At 44.8% G+C, this 15929-nt stretch overlaps 1 protein-coding gene across 1 annotated transcript in view; it reads left to right on the top strand.

Moving 5' to 3' along the window:
* The window catches only part of PRKAR2A (protein kinase cAMP-dependent type II regulatory subunit alpha), a 133880-nt gene that overhangs the window by 45044 nt on the left and 72907 nt on the right, over window positions 1-15929 (top strand). The window contains exons 2-5 of the mRNA XM_065408276.1: window positions 317-450; window positions 1173-1413; window positions 2019-2123; window positions 8708-8785. Of these exons, the coding sequence (XP_065264348.1) occupies window positions 317-450; window positions 1173-1413; window positions 2019-2123; window positions 8708-8785 (558 nt within the window). The remainder of the gene's footprint in view (window positions 1-316; window positions 451-1172; window positions 1414-2018; window positions 2124-8707; window positions 8786-15929) is intronic.

Genomic DNA, 15929 nt, shown 5'->3' with positions numbered 1-15929 from the left:
GTCGACAGCAAAGACTGAGATTTTAACCCAAACTGGACAGAGGATTTTCTTTTTATACCTCCTTTATATGCCAAACTATTGCGCCTCACGGTGACAACCTTACAGGCGGGTACCACTTTGAATCAAAGTAAACAAATTTCAACACGGCCTATCCTCCTGGCAGTGTTGCAAGATGTGACAAAATTGAAGATCTTGAAGTCTCCATATCACACTTCAAATGTCATTCTCACAACATCAGCAACAGTACAGGAAAAAGCAACAGCTGCCTCTCTTCGGATAATGTGAGTACTAGCTAAAAAGAAAAAGCCTGTTCTAGATGCCGAGCTTGTGAAAGAGTGCACGTTGGAAATGCTGGAGGAGCTTTTTGCCAGAGATAAGAACAAAGATGACGTTGTGAACCATGTGAAGCAAGTTCTCCTGTCTGATTCTACGGCAATGCGAAGATTGGAGGTAATTTATGAGGATTGTCTGTCAGCACTGCTTTCTGATTTAAAAAACACCAAATACATGTCTCTTGCAGTGGACAAATCAAGAGATTTAAATGACACTGGCCAGCTATCGCTGTTTGTTAGATTTTATGATGGTGAAATTTTCAAGGAAGATTTTTTGTGCTTAATACCATCAGAAACCTACACCACACGAGAGAGACTTTTTTTTGGGGGGGGGGGGGGGGGGAATGGTTTAGATCTGCAGAAAGTAAACTTGCTTGTTACAGACACAGGTCCCTCCATGAGAGGGAAGGAGAAGGGCTTTGCTTCAAGTCTTGCAGCGATATATCCTTAATTAAATACACTTCACTGCATCATTCACCAGACGCAGTCCTGTATGGTAAGTTGTCTGGGGACTTGAAAAAAACAATGGATGTTGTGAAGAGATTAGTGAACTACATATGCTCAACTTCTAGCTTGCAACATCGTCTTTTTAAAGCTCTTTTATAAGACGTTTCAGCCAAATATAGTGACCTGTTGCAGCACAATGATATTTGCTGGTTAAGTAGGGGGTACGTGTTAGAGATATTCTGTGCACTTTAAAAAGAAATAATACAATTTATTTCAAACCACAAGACCAATAAGGCTTGTGAGTTCCTAGAATTTATTAATGATGTCCCTTCTATGTCACAGATATCTTTTCAGTGCGATACTACTGATCACTTGAATTCCCTCAATTTGCAGCTCCAAGGCCATGCAAGCTGTATTGGGGATCTGTTTGAAAAAGTGTATGCCTATCAGAGGAATCTTGCAATCTTTCAGACAGACTTAACAGGAAAGATGTTGCACTTTCCCACATTGAGTGTTGTTGTTACAGATGAAACCTCGATGAAAGCAATGCAAAAGTTCCTAAACGATCTGATTGGAAATTTTAAAATGCGTTTTGAAAATTTTAAAATCCGAAGGGATTTGCTTTTATTTGTTCGTAATCCGTTTTTGGTCTCTGCGGATGGACCTTGCTCTTCTGAAGCAAAGAACATTCTTGTTCTTCAAGTGCTTCCCCATGTCCATTCCAATGTAGGTGTGTGCTTGCCCCGAGCACTGCCACCAGAAAGTTTTCCCCTCAGTGGTATCTGTCACACTGACTCTGGTGCACCCTGGAGTCGCATGGTCATGGTGCTGATAGAAAGGGTCCTGATGACCCGCCGCCCCCTCAGCTCCTTCTTACTGCCAATTAGGTTGCTGGAACTACAGTTTGTCCTTGTGTTTCTTTCACATATACTCCTTCAGTGGACTTGGATTCTTTTATTTTGTATAGTCATCTCTATTTGTAGTTGTTGCGTTTCAGTTGTTAAGACAGTTAGGATAGCAAACCCCGCTCAGCGGGGTAAGTCCCTCTGGGCACCAGGGATGCCTCGGTCTCCAGAGTTTAAGTTTTGTGCTTCATGCCACAAGTCTGTCTGTTTCAGTGACCCCCATTCCAGCTGACTAAGTGCCTGGGGAATCTCACATGTGGAAGCACTGCAAGATCTCCTCATGGAGGCAGCACTTCATTATCCCTTGGTGCCAAGTCACTCCGTCTTCTCTTAGGAGAGTCAACACCGCTTCACACCTCCAGCACCGGGAAAGGATGCTCCTTCTGCTTCTCAGGACTCCTGGCACCGTCCATCCCTGGTGCAGAAGAAGATGACTACGGTAAGGGACTCTCCGCACTGTTCTCCACTGGTGCCGAGAAAGAAGCAGAAGAAGATGGACAGAAAGCGATCCCCAACTCAGAGGTCTGCGGGGCAAAGAGATGGTAGCAGAGTGCAACCCATGTTGCACCACTCTGAGGTTCCTGCCACTCACCTGGTGCCATTGACTCCAACCCCAGAACAGGCACCATTTAGTCTGGCACCGATGGACTATCCACCACAAGAGAGTCGTCAAAAGGGAAACCGGTCATGATGGCATAGCCCCGGTCCCCTCCCTCCCGGCACCGTTTGCTAGCACCGCTCCTCCCTGATCTAAAAGGGAATCCTCAGAGGCAGAGTTGTATGTCTCCTGCAAGAGCCAGCATCAACACTCTAGCTGACATCCCCCGATGACAGACCCAGGCCAGGGCATCCCACCTGCAAGGCTTGGCCACCTGCACTGTGGCAGGTGCCAGCACAGTGACTGTTCTGGAACCCTTGGGCTTTTCCTCCAATCCAGGGGACACATTCCAGAAGGTCTTATTCCGTATCGGAATCTAGAGCACCTCCACTTCTCCTCTCGGAGCAGGACCCTAGTTCCGGTACCGAGCCTGGTACTGAATATCAAGACCCAGAACCGTGAGACCCGACCAATGCGGTCATACTGCTTTCTTACATACAGTGCAACTCCACCATCTTTTCTCCCCCACCTGTCCTTCCTGAACAATTTATACCCATCCATGATAGTGCTCCAATCATGTGAGTTACCCTACCAAGTCTCTGTTATTCCAATCATATCATAATTCTCCTTCTTCCCTTTTTAAAAGATGGGCACTATATTTGCCTTTTTCCAATCATCTGGGACCTCCCCCGATCGCCATGAGTTTTCAAAGATAATGGCCAATGGCTCTGCAATCACATCAGCGAACTCCCTCAGCACCCTCAGATGCATTGCACCTGGCCCCATAGACTTGTTCATGTCCACCTTTTCTAAATAGTCCTGTTCTTTCACCACTGAGTGCTGCTCACCTCCTCCCCATACTCTGCTGCCCTGTGCAGTAGTCTGGGAGCTGACCGTGAAGACTGAGGCAAAAAAAGCATTGAGTACTTCAGCTTTTTCCACATCATCTGTCACTAGGTTGCCTCCCCCATTCGGTAAGAGTCCCACACTTTCCCTGACCACCTTCTTATTGCTACATACCTGTGAAATCCTTCTTGTTACCCTTCACATCCCTTGCTAGCTACAACTCTAATTGTGCTTTCTTTCGTCTTCCTGATTACATCCCTGCATGCTCGAGCAATATTTTTATACTCCTCCCTAGTCCAAGTGTCCACTTCTTGTAAACTTCCTTTTTGTGTTTAAGCTCACCGAAGATTTCTCTGTTAAGTCAAGCTGGTCGCCTGCCATATTTGCTATTATTTCTGCACATCAGGATGGTTTGTTCCTGTGCCCTCAATAAGTCTTCTTTAAAATACAGCCAGCTCTCCTGGACTCCTTTCCCCTTCATATTAGCCTCCCAGGGGATCCTGCCCATCAGTTCCCTGAGGGAGTCCAAGTCTGCTTTTCTGAAGTCCAGGATCCATATTCTGCTGCTCTCCTTTCTTCCTTTTGTCAGGATCCTGAACTCGACCATCTCATGATCACTGCTGCCCAGGTTGCCACCCATTTCTACTTCCCCTACCAGTTCTTCCCTATTTGTGAGCAGCAGGTCAAGAGGAGCACAGCCCCTAGTTGGTTTCTCCAGCACTTGTACCAGGAAGTTGTCCCAAACACTCTCCAAAAACTTCCTGGATTGTCTGTGCACTGCTGTATTGCTCTCCCAGGGGATGTCAGGGTGATTGAAGTTCCCCATGAGAACCAGAATCTGTGATCTGGAAACTCCCGTTAGTTGTCCGAAGAAAGGCTCGTCGTCTACCTCATCCTCCTGGTCCGGTGGTCTATAGCAGATGTCCAACATGACATCACCCTGGCAGCTCTCGCCTCTAAACTTAACCCAAAGACTCTCAACAGGCTTTTCTCCAGCTTCATACCAGAGCTCTGAGCAGTCATACCGCTCTCTTACTTACAGTGAAACTCCCCCACCTTTTCTCCCCCACCTGTCCTTCCTGAACAGTTTATACCCATCCATGACAATGCTCCAGTCATGTGAGTTACCCCACCAAGTCTGTTATTCCAGTCACATCATAGGTCCTTGACTGTTACAGGACTTTGAATTCTTCCTGCTTGTTTCCCAGACTTCTTGCGTTCGTGTACAGGCACCTAAGATAACTAGCCAATTGCCCTACTTTCTCAGTGTGAATCAGGAGTCCTCCCCTGTTGCACTCTCCTCCTTGTGTTTCCTCCCGGTATTCCACTTACCTCAGAGCTTAGGTCTCCATCCCCCGACAAACCTAGTTTAAAGCCCTCCTCGCTAGGTTAGCAAGCCTGCCTGCAAAGATGCTCTTCCCTCTCTTCGTTAGTTGGATCCCATCTCTTCATAGCAATCCTTCTTCCTGGAACAACATCCAATGGTCGAAGAATCCAAATCCCTCTCTCTGACACCACCTGCGTAACCACGCATTTACCTCCACAATTCAATGGTCCCTATCTGGGCCTTTTCCTTCAACAGGGAGGATGGACGAGAACATGACTTGCGCATCAAATTCCTTTATCCTTTTTCCCAGAGCCACATAGTCTGCAGTGACCCGCTCAAGGTCATTCTTGGCAGTATCATTAGTGCCCATGTGGAGAAGTAGGAAGGGATAGTGGTTCGAGGGCTTTATCAGTCTTGGCAGACACTCCATCACATCCTGAATTCTAGCTCCAGGCAAGCAGCAGACACTTCTCAAGTTTCCCAGTCTGGATGGCAGATGGATGACTCAGTCCTTCTTAATATTAATATAATATATGGAGATATACCTATCTCATAGAACTGGAAGGGACCCCGAAAGGTCATAGAGTCCAGCCCCCTGCCTTCACTAGCAGGACCAAGTACTGATTTTTGCCCCAGATCCCTAAGTGGCCCCCTCAAGGATTGAACTCACAACCCTGGGTTTAGCAGGCCAATGGTCAAACCACTGAACTATCCCTCCTTAGAAGGGAGTCCCCGACCACCACCACCTGTCTCCTCCTCTTGGGAGTGGTGGTGGTGGAACCCCCATCCCTAGGACAATGCATCCCATGTCTTCCGGCCAATGGGGTCTCCTTCTGATCTTTTCCCTCAGGTGACTCTTCCAAACAATTCTCCGCCGTAGTACCTGTGCAGAGAGCCTGAAAATGGCTTCTTATTTGCATTAGGGGTACACGGGTTCTCCTCTTTCTTCTTCTGGAGGTCACCTGCTGCTAATTTTCTTCCCTGTTCTGCACTGCCCTCTCTGGTTCTTCAGCATGCTGTGCCTACAGTACCAAACACTGACTTCTATCCAGAAAGTCTTCCTTTTTTCTGATGCAACGCAGGGTTGAAACATAGTTCTCTAGTCCTTTAACCTTCGCTTCTATCCTCTGGGAGAAAGACAAACATGGCACATCCTGTGCAGGTCACAACAGCTGATCGCTCACTATCCATGTTGTCTTCCTTCTACGAGCCTCTTCAGATGTTGTATTTACTGCTTACAGAAGCCTGAAAGGCAAAAAACTTTATCAATCCCATATCAATCCCAGCTATGTTAGAAGAAAAAAAATTCTCAGTCATGAGATGAAATTGTACTTCAGCAGAAAATTCTGTTACCCTATGGTGATTCAGAGAGTTAGTGTGTAGTAAAATATGGTGGGTTTTTAACGTACCAGCACTTTCATGTTATGACTTCTAGTAATAGTCTCTCTTTGTCATTTTGTTATGTTACTGACTTGTTCTGGTAATAACAGTAGCTGTCTAATGTAGATATTTCATTTGTGGTGCAATTCTGGAATGTTAACATGCCTAAATACGATAGCTTTTGAAAAATTTTCAGCAAATTTCACACTTCAGTCTCTGCATCCATGGAAGTGAAGGGGCAGTTTTTTCATTTGCTCTTATATTCATATGTGATGATTGATTGTCTTGAGGATGAACTGCATTTAGAGTTAAAATTACTGCATCCCTGGAGTAAATTTGTGAAAAGGTGCCATAAACTCCTGAGTTGCATTTGTGTGTACAATTCAGCATTTCCAACAGGTAGCATTTAAAAGTCCCATATCTACTGTGCTCCAAAATATAAAAGTAATAGTGCAGGTCTTAGATGATGCCTTGGTATTTACAGCCAGTGCACTTTACATGAGTGGGGCACAAATTGTACTCCTAATATAGTGGATATCTCTGTAAGGAAGTAGCAAAAAGTGCTTTTATGCTTTGCTCTATCAACCTTGATATATGGCATACAAATTGTGTATGTTGGTACACTCCCCTCTAAAGTTCCATGATCAAATTACCATTGCAGCGTTCTTATAAGATTAAAAACAAAGGCAATTTTTAATAAAAAATTGAGTGGAAAACTCTATTTGACAAAGCCACTATAACACTCCTATGAATGGTTCATGTATGCTCGATGTAGTAGTGTGTTCTTGGAGAGAACTCCATATTTTGATACACTTTTATGTAAATGTGGAAACATAGATAAATCTGATCCAAATCCCAGGCTTCTTGCTTTATTTCTTCTTTCCCTTCAGCAAAATACATAATAATTCTCAGGCCCCTGCACTTCCCTGGTCCATCCCACGTCTCAGTCTCTAGTATTTTTCATTCATCCCTAGTTGTTGTTGTTGTCTGTTTTTTCTTCCACTTGAAAGATTTTTTTCCCCATGGGGCTGTGGTAGTCTGCCAGTCTGCCAGTGTAGCCATTCTAGCTGTTGGTTGGGCTTGTCTGTAGTTTTGATTGCATAGTTTCACTTTTCTCTCCTTGGAAGGAGACTGTGAGGTTTTGCTTTGATTCTTTTTGTACTGCCATGCTTTCTTCCACATAGACAGAAAGAGTGGCCCTAGTGCCATTATTTGTCTTCAACAGCACCACTCAGCTTTATCTTTCTGCTTTTGCTTGCTCCACTCTCGATTTAAATAACGTTATCTGTGCAGATGCAGAAAAGACGGAAGTTTTCAATAAATATTTCTGCTCCGTATTTGGAAAGAAGCAGGATGATATATTCATATCACATGAGGAGGAACTACTTTCCAGTCCGTTAGTAATGAAGGGGGTATTGAACAGCATCTGCTAGGGATAAAACAAAAAATGAAAAAACAGCAGACCAAGATAACTTGCACCTGATTCCTAAAAGTTGGCTGAGAAGATCTCTGGCCTGCTAATAAAGTTATTACTTCTCAAAAAGTAGTTGTCAATAGGGAATCATGAAATGGGGGTATTTTGAGTGGGGCTCTGCAGGGATTGATTCCATATGTGATGCTATTCAATATTTCATCAATGATCTGCAGTAAATATAAAGCCATTGATGGTAAATTGTGGAGAACACATAGTGGCAAATGATGGCAGGACAGCTATACAGAACAATCTGGATCACTAATTCACCTGGGCCCATTCAAACAGAATCTGTTTGAATATAGCCAAATGCAAGGTCATAATCTAGGATTAAAGAGTGCATGCCATACCTACAAAATGGAGGACTGTATCCTGGAAAGCAGAGACTGAAAAAGATCTCTTGGTCAAAGTTGACAAACAACTGAACTGAAAATAAATCCCCAGTGCGATGCTGTGGCAAAAAGTTGGATGGATGAACAGGGGAGTAAGAAAGTGATTTTACCTCTGTATCCAGACTTGGTGAGACTGATACTGGAATACTGCCAGGGCCGGCTCCAGGCACCAGCCGAGCAAGCTCGTGCTTGGGGTGGCAGATTGTACGAGGCGCCATTCCGCCCAATCCTAGGGCGGCACGGACGCTTTTTTTTGTTTGTTTGTTCCGCTCTGGCCGCCCTGTAGGGGGCGGCGGCGCGGAGGAGGGGAGTGCCCTGCAGCAAGCCCGGCAGGGCAGCCCGCGTCCTTCCCTCCCAGCCGACCGGAGCGGCGCGGAGCCCTCCCGGCAGGCGGCGCAGCGGTTGGGGCCGCGTGGCAGTGCCCCGTTGAAGCCCTGGCCGCCCCTTTCTCTCTCTCCCCCCCCCCCCGCTCCCTCCCCTTCCCCCCCACTAGCCGGGGCACAACTGCAGCGCAGGGAGTCCCCCTGCACCCTGGCTCCGGCCGCGCCGCAGGTTTTTTTTTTGTTTTTTTTTTGCTTGGGGCGGCAAAAATGCCAGAGCCGGCCCTGAATACTGCATCCAGTTCTCATGTCCACATTCTAAAAAGGACGTTGAAATTTTGGAGATGGTGCAGAAAGAGCCATAAAAATGACTTGAGAGGCTGAAGAAATGCTTTACAGTGAGAGATTTAAGGAGCTCAGTCTGTTTATCAAAAAGAAGGTTGAGATGGTAACCTAATTAGTGTAATGGGAAGAAAATACCAGGTACTAAAAGGCTGTTTTATTTTTTATCCTATAACATTCTTGGAAAATCTAGCTTAGCTTTAAATATCCAAACTCCTCCTGGTACATAAGGAAGCGGATGAAGAGTGTATGTAAGATTTTAATAGGGTGGGATATAAAATAGAAAATATATAGTGGCATTATCAATGTGATAGTTTTGATTCTTAATGACTTATTTTAGTAAACAGTAATTTCACCTTTAACTGATTTTTTTTTTCTTTATTTTGCAGCTCCAGTTATTAACAGATTTAACAGAAGAGTATCAGGTAAAGTTTCCCTTATTATTTTAATACACTTCTGAAAATATTTTAAATGTGTGCTTATTGAAAGCAATAACTTTCCAGTTTATGTAGCCTGTTAACACTTGTCTGTTGTATTTAGTACATTACGTAGTAGTTATTCTATTTAAATAATTGTAATTCTCTCTCTCTCCATTTATTTATTTTAGAAATCAATAGATTGCAAATTATAGGTTAGTGGGAAAACCTTTCCTATTAATGACTATCATAACTATAAAGGGAAGGGTAACAGCCCTCCTGTGTACAATACTATAAAATCCTTCCTGGCCAGAGACACCAAAATCCTTTTACCTGTAAAGGGTTAAGAAGTTCAGGTAACCTGGCTGACACCTGACCCAAAGGACCAATAAGGGGACAAGATACTTTCAAATCTTGGTCGGGGGGAAGGCTTTTGTTTGTGCTCTTTGTTTTGGGGGTTGTTCGTGCTTGGGACTAAGAGGGACCAGGCATCAATCCATGCTCTCCAAATCTTCTGAACAAGTCTCTCATATTTCAAACTTGTAAGTAACAGCCAGGCAAGGCGTGTTAGGTTTATCTTTGTTTTCTCAACTTGTAAATGTTCCTTTTGCTAGAGTGTTTACCTCTGTTTGCTGTAACTTTGAATCTAAGGCTAGAGGGGGTTCCTCTGAGCTCTTTGAATTTGATTACCCTGTAAAGTTATTTTCCATCCTGATTTTACAGAGATGATTTTTACCTTTCTTTCTTTAATTAAAAGCCTTCTTTTTAAGAACCTGATCGATTTTTCCTTGTTTTAAGATCCAAGGGGATTGGATCTGGACTCACCAGGAACTGGTGGGGGGAAAGAGAAGAGGGGGAATGATTAATTCCTCCTTGTTTTAAGATCCAAGGGGTTTGGATCGGTGTTCACCGGGGAATTGGTGGAGGAGTCTCTCAAGGCTATCCAGGGAAGGGAGTTAGCACTTGGGAGTGGTGGCAGCAAAACCAGATCTAAGCTGGTAGTTAAGCTTAGACGTTTTCATGCAGGTCCCCACATCTGTACCCTAAAGTTCAGAGTGGGGAAGGAACCTTGACAATGACAATTTCAAACTTTAAGGCAACTTCAACATTAATAACCATTCAGTCCAGATACATTTGTGAAGACCTATATCACAGAGGCCACAGAAAAGACTCATCTAAGTAACTCTGGGAATGTTTCAGCTTCTTTTATTTGAATCTGCTGCTATTTCTTCTTGCTAATCTTCCAGATTGCTGTCAGTTTTATCTTTGACCAGAACGCAGAAAGTTAGGCCTTCTCCAATAGACAATTTTTGTCACTTGGTCTAACCCAGGGGTCGGCAACGTTCGGCACGCGGCTCGCCAGGGTAAGCACCCTGGCGGGCCGGGCCAGTTTTATTTACCTGCTGACGCGGCAGGTTCGGCCGATCGCGGCCCCCACTGGCCGCGGTTCGCCGTCCCGGGCCAATGGGGGCGGCGAGAAGCCGTGGCCAGCACATTGCTCGCCCGCGCCGCTTCTCGCCACCCCCATTGGCCCGGGACGGCGAACCGCGGCCAGTGGGGGCCGCGATCAGCTGAACCTGCCACGTCAGCAGGTAAATAAAACTGGCCCGGCCCGCCAGGGTGCTTACCCTGGCGAGCCGCGTGCCGAACGTTGCCGACCCCTGGTCTAACCTGAAGAGATGGTTATCTTCAGAGCAGCAGATGCTTGTGCCATGCCTCCAGAGACTGATAATAGCTAAAAATTAGACAGACAGGTGGGCGAGGTAGTATCTTTTATTGGGCCATCTTTTGTTGGTGAGAGAGAGAAGCTTTTGAGCCACACAGAGGAGCCTGAAGAAGAGTTCTCTGTAGCTCGAAAGCTTGTGTCTCTCTCACCAACAAAAATTGGTTCAATAAAAGATATTATCTCACCCGCTTTGTGCCTCTAATATTCTAGGACCAGCACAGCTACAGCTACACTGCCATAGCTAAAAATGTCAGATCTGCAAATTTGTTCAGGAAGCATAATTGATGCATTTGTTCCCAGGCATAGTTCTTCCACATGGTTAAATATTTTGCAACTTTCTCATTTGATTTTACCAGCCCCCTTTTTTTTTTTTTTTTTAAAGTTGACATTGAAAGTGAGTGGTATTGAACCACCAGAAGGTTAAACATAAAAAAAAATGAACTCCACTGTTGTTCCGCCAGAATACAGCACAAATCATCTTAAATTCTCTTTGATTTTCATTTAACTAAACTTGGATAGTTGTCCAGGAAATTAGTTTAATGTAGTTCTACTTTTAAAAGTACTTTTGTGCAAATGGCATTGTGAGTTCCATGTTCATTATCTGTCAATTATTTCCAGTTCAAATATTCTCCGTTTTTAAATAAAAATGTTTTTTTTCTAATTCACCTGTGCAAATTCAGCCTGAGGTTAGACAGTTGGGATGGTCCTTTCCTGTGATAGTGAATGAGGAGCAAAGATCTTTTAGGACCTTTGTATTTTCACATGTAAAGTCCCCTTGTGACCAAATTATGTCCTCATTTTCACCTAGGCAGCCCTATTAGCCTTCAGTGCAATTCCTCAGGTTCAATTAAGGGCATGATTTGGAGACAAGGGTGTTGCTGCACATAAGGAAGTGGGCCATAATCAGAGCTTTTTAATTCATGTAAATTATTTTGACACTAGCACATTTTACTATTGCAGTGGTGAATTTGGAGGGACAGTGACAACTCGTTAAAGCACCTTATTGTGTGGTCTCAAGGCATTTTACATTAACGTAAATATTAAAATAATCCATCCTGAGCACTAATAATTGTTTAAAAGCAATTAAATCAAAAATGTAAATGAGAAAATGGAGCTATTCCAGATGTCCAAAGGCTGTGAGCTCCATAGTGTAGGGGCAGAATGGCTATACTATAACAAAATTGCCAACACCCACCCCTTTCACTTGGGTTGACAGCAGGATTCAAACTTGAGTCTGTCAGAGCTGAAAACACAAGCCTCTACAGCTTGAATTAAGAGTGACTCCTCCAGCTAGTAGCTTTAGTAGGTTCTTATTTTATGTGGAGCAGTCACTAGCAGGGGACAGAGATACACTGAGCTAGACAGGATAATGGAGACTGAGCTAGGTGGGTGATAGCTAAGAACTTAAGAATGGCTGTACTGGGTCAGACCAATGGTCTATCTAGCCTGTCCTCTAACAGTGGCCAATGAACAGAAAAGGGCAATTATTGATTGATCCATCCTGTGTCGTCCACTCCCAGTTTCTGGCAATTAGAAGCTTAGGACACCCAGAGCATGGGGTTCTTCTTTGAGTAATTGCTCATATCGATTCCAACTAGGTGTGCGCGCACCACGTGCGCAGTCGTCGGAAAGTTTTTTCCCCTAGCAGAACCCGTCGGGTCGGCTGTGGAGCCCCCTGGAGTGGCGCCTTCATGGTGCTCAATATATGACCCTGCCGACCCGGCGCCCCCTCAGTTCCTTCTTGCTGGTTACTCCGACAGAGGGGAAGGCGGGCGGGTTTGGAATGGATCTGAGCAACACATCTTGAAGAACATCAGTTACAAGAAGGCAAGTAACCATCTGCTAACATGCAAAAATCGGAGAAATGTCTTGTCGCAGTTCAAAGCAACTGCATCTGTTTCCCCCCCTTCGTGGTTCAGCAAGGGCACCAACTCTCAGGCTCCTGGGCTCTTGCCTTTCTTGGGTGGAGAGCTGTATCTCTGTCCTGCCTGACTGGGGCATTTCCAGACTGAACAGTTTCCTGCCTTCACTGGGTTAGTCCTAGCAAAAGCCAGTCTGCCTAAGCACACCTGCTTCACTTCTCTCTTCAGGGATGGTACAGTGTTATTGCTGCAGTTATCAATTACTACACACCCCTCTGTGGATCGGAGGTTCTGTCCGTTTGCTGGATCAGAACAAAAAGCCCCGAGCCTGTTTAAAACCATGCTATTTATCCAAAAATCTTTGATTTGTGTGTGGTCACTGAAAAATACTGAGTGGGTCTTTTAACTGTCCTCCTCCCCATCAGACAAACAGTACCCCTCCACCCATGGCAAAGCTTCAAAGGCTGCGTCCGTAGGTGTGGGTTTGCTATCGCCTCCTCTCCAGTACTTCCTAGGAATTCCATTTCATGCATACTGTCCAATACATCAATTGTGTCTGCTATATTGTTCAACATAAGTCTTTTTGACATTTATATTCTCTCTCTGAGATTGCATTAATCCTTCCTCCTCCTAAACAAGTTATATACAATCCCACAATAGTGCACAAGCAATACAGTTGACCCCAAAGGTATTAAATGTAATTCAATAAAGTTTAACTTAATTCCATAAGGTTTGCCCAGGGTATTGTATGGTACAGTCATATCTGTCACATGCCTCATTTTAGCAACAACTCATTAGCCCTGGCAGTTGGAGGCCAGGTGTCTCACAGTGGCCCACTGACTCTACCTCTCTGGGCAATGCTAAGGAGGAAAGTGCAGATATAACCATTCCCCTCTATCCTGCCCGCCCCCTGCAAAGGTGCTAAGCCCTGCTGACCCATTCTCTATCCCCTTCTCCAGGATGAAGCACAAGCTGCAGGTGCCGGTATGGCTCCAGCTGCAGGATGTGGCCCTTTGTGCTTGAAGGATCAGGCTCGAAGTTAGCAAACTGTTCTAACTTAAGGTTTTGTAAAGGTTGTTTGTGACCATATTTGTAACAATTCAGGAAGGTTTTATCGATAGTGTTCCAAAGCTTTCTATGGAGATGGACTTTCGTGGATGTTTATAAAGATGGTCCGAACCTCCTTCTCTCCCCTCGCCAAAAAAACCTCCAAACGCTAACTTCTGCAATCCCTGCCATCTTTGTCCCCCTCCCCACCCCCACTTTTCCCCTGTGACACTATGGAAGCCAGGGGGCTGGGCATGTCCCACTCTGGTCCTCTGAGAGAAGCTAGCATGAGCTAAGCCACTGCCTCCATCTACCTGTGACAGGAGCGGGAGATGGGAGGGGAAAAGTGCTGATCGACTTTCAAGTGGTAGTGGCCTGAGCATTGCAGAGCCAGTCCAGTTTTGCACCAAGGAGGTGGGGAGCAGGGTCGGCACCTTCTTTATCGCAGTGCCACTTCCTGCCCTCTGCCCCCTGCAGCTCTGCACTTTCTGCCCCTCTGACCTTCTCCACACACTCGAGCTGCCGCCTGCCCTCCTGGAGCAGTGCCCCCTGAGGGCTCCCATTACTGCTGGTGATGGATGGGGAGAGTGGGCCACTTCCTGTTTTGCCTTGACACCCAGACCTGCCAGTCCAAGGATGTGTTATGAAGCATGGGGAAGGGGGCAACTGCCCTCCCCACACCCTATCTTAATGCCCACCACCCCCATGTTTAGTCTGGAGAGAGTCTTGAAGAGATGTATAGGGAGGAAAGGGAGCCTATCTGCTTTGCAAATATATAGGCTATCTCCAATTCTTATGCCTCTTTCCCCTGTCTCCATGTAGGTTTTCCTTCCCATTCCACCCATCTTCCCATGTAGTTTCCTTCTTTCTCCATGGGGTAGGGAAGGGTCTTTTAGGCACAGGGAGGAAGTAAGCACATTTGGGAGGTAGTTAGTATGGGAGAAGTGGGGTCCGTCCCTATGCAGTTTGCAAGTTACACAGGAATGTCTGTCACTGAGAATTCTTAAATATTTTTAAAACCTGAGGCAATTCCCAGGCAATTAAAACAAACCAAATAAAACACCGTTTTATAAACTCTAATTAACATTGCAAATATCAGTGACTTAGGCAAAAAACATTTAAGATAATGTTAAAATATTTACTATAAACCAGGGGTTCTCAACTTTTATCTTTCTGAGGCCCCCCCAATATGCTATAAAAACTCCATAGCCCACCTGTGCCGCCACAACTGGTTTTCTGCATATAAAAGCCAGGGCTGACATTAAGGGGTAGAAAGCAGGGCAATTGCCTGGGGTCCCACACCACAGCGGGCCCCACAAAGCTTAAGTTGCTCAGGCTTCAACTTCAATCCCAGGTGGCAGAGCTCAGGGCCCTGGGCTTCAGCTCTGCACAGCGGGGCTTTGGCTTCCTGTCCTGGGCTCCAGTGAGTCTAACACTGGCCCTGCTTGGTGGACCTGCTGAAACCTGCTCGCGGCTCCCCAGGGGGCTCCGGGCCCCTGTTTGAGAACTGCTGCTATAAACCAAACTAAATCAATAAAATAATAAACAAAGTTCACTATTACATTGCTGATCCCTTTAGCAGTAATATCCAGATAATTTGCTTATCCATTGTCATTGGATCCACTGATGTCAAGGGTTTCTGTGGTGGGAAACTTAGCTTGCCCATCTTCCCCATCTCCTCCCCCATCCAAGAACAGCTACTTCAGACCATATCACAAGGAAAGCTAAAAGGGTTGTATCTTCTTTCCATTGCTGAAAGTCTCAGCTGTGTCCTGGATGCCAACACTTCAGTTTCCCCCTTCCCCAAACAACTTCTACAATATGGTCATGTTACTACACAAATCTGGCATATTGAAAACTTGGCAGCAGTGTGAAATAAACTGAATTTAATATCAGTCTACACAAGCAAAGCTATACTCACTGAATGTCTGTTAATACTTAATTCATTTTCGTATTTAATTAAGCAAAATTTCCATTTTGGAATATACCTGAATCTGCTTCAGAAATTCTAGTTTGAATGGAGTGCTGCAGAAATGTACTAAGGGCCTTAATACGGAATTTAGGTCCAGCTTGTTGCTGAGCATATTGGTGGCCTTGATTATATGAACTAATTACCTCTGGTCAAATTGAAAAACTAGCTGAAAAACTGTTCTTGGATTTATTTTAACTTAACACAATTTTGTTTGATACTGAAACTAAAATTCCTCCAGTTTGATCTAGGTGAAAAGAGAAAATCTTTGTATTCTTAAGGCCAAGATAAAATATATAAATCAGGATGCATTTGCATTGCTTTAGAGTACTATAGCCATGATAAGATGATGACCTTCCATTCCAACATGACATTTGATGAATCATTTAACTTTCAGTCTGTAAGACTTAGACCCACACAAGTTTATTGTTTGACTGGTAATCATAGTTTATGCTTCATCGGTACACACTATAAAGAGTTAGCCGCAAGTAACTATGGAACCCTGGTGAAAAAAACGTATTCACCAGTGTTGTTTTTAAATGTCAAGGT

This window comes from Emys orbicularis, chromosome 7 (genome assembly GCF_028017835.1).
Source record: "Emys orbicularis isolate rEmyOrb1 chromosome 7, rEmyOrb1.hap1, whole genome shotgun sequence".
Classification (NCBI taxonomy): domain Eukaryota; kingdom Metazoa; phylum Chordata; order Testudines; family Emydidae; genus Emys; species Emys orbicularis.
The sequence above is the reverse complement of the archived record's forward strand: the minus strand, read 5'-3'. Positions and strand labels throughout refer to the sequence as shown.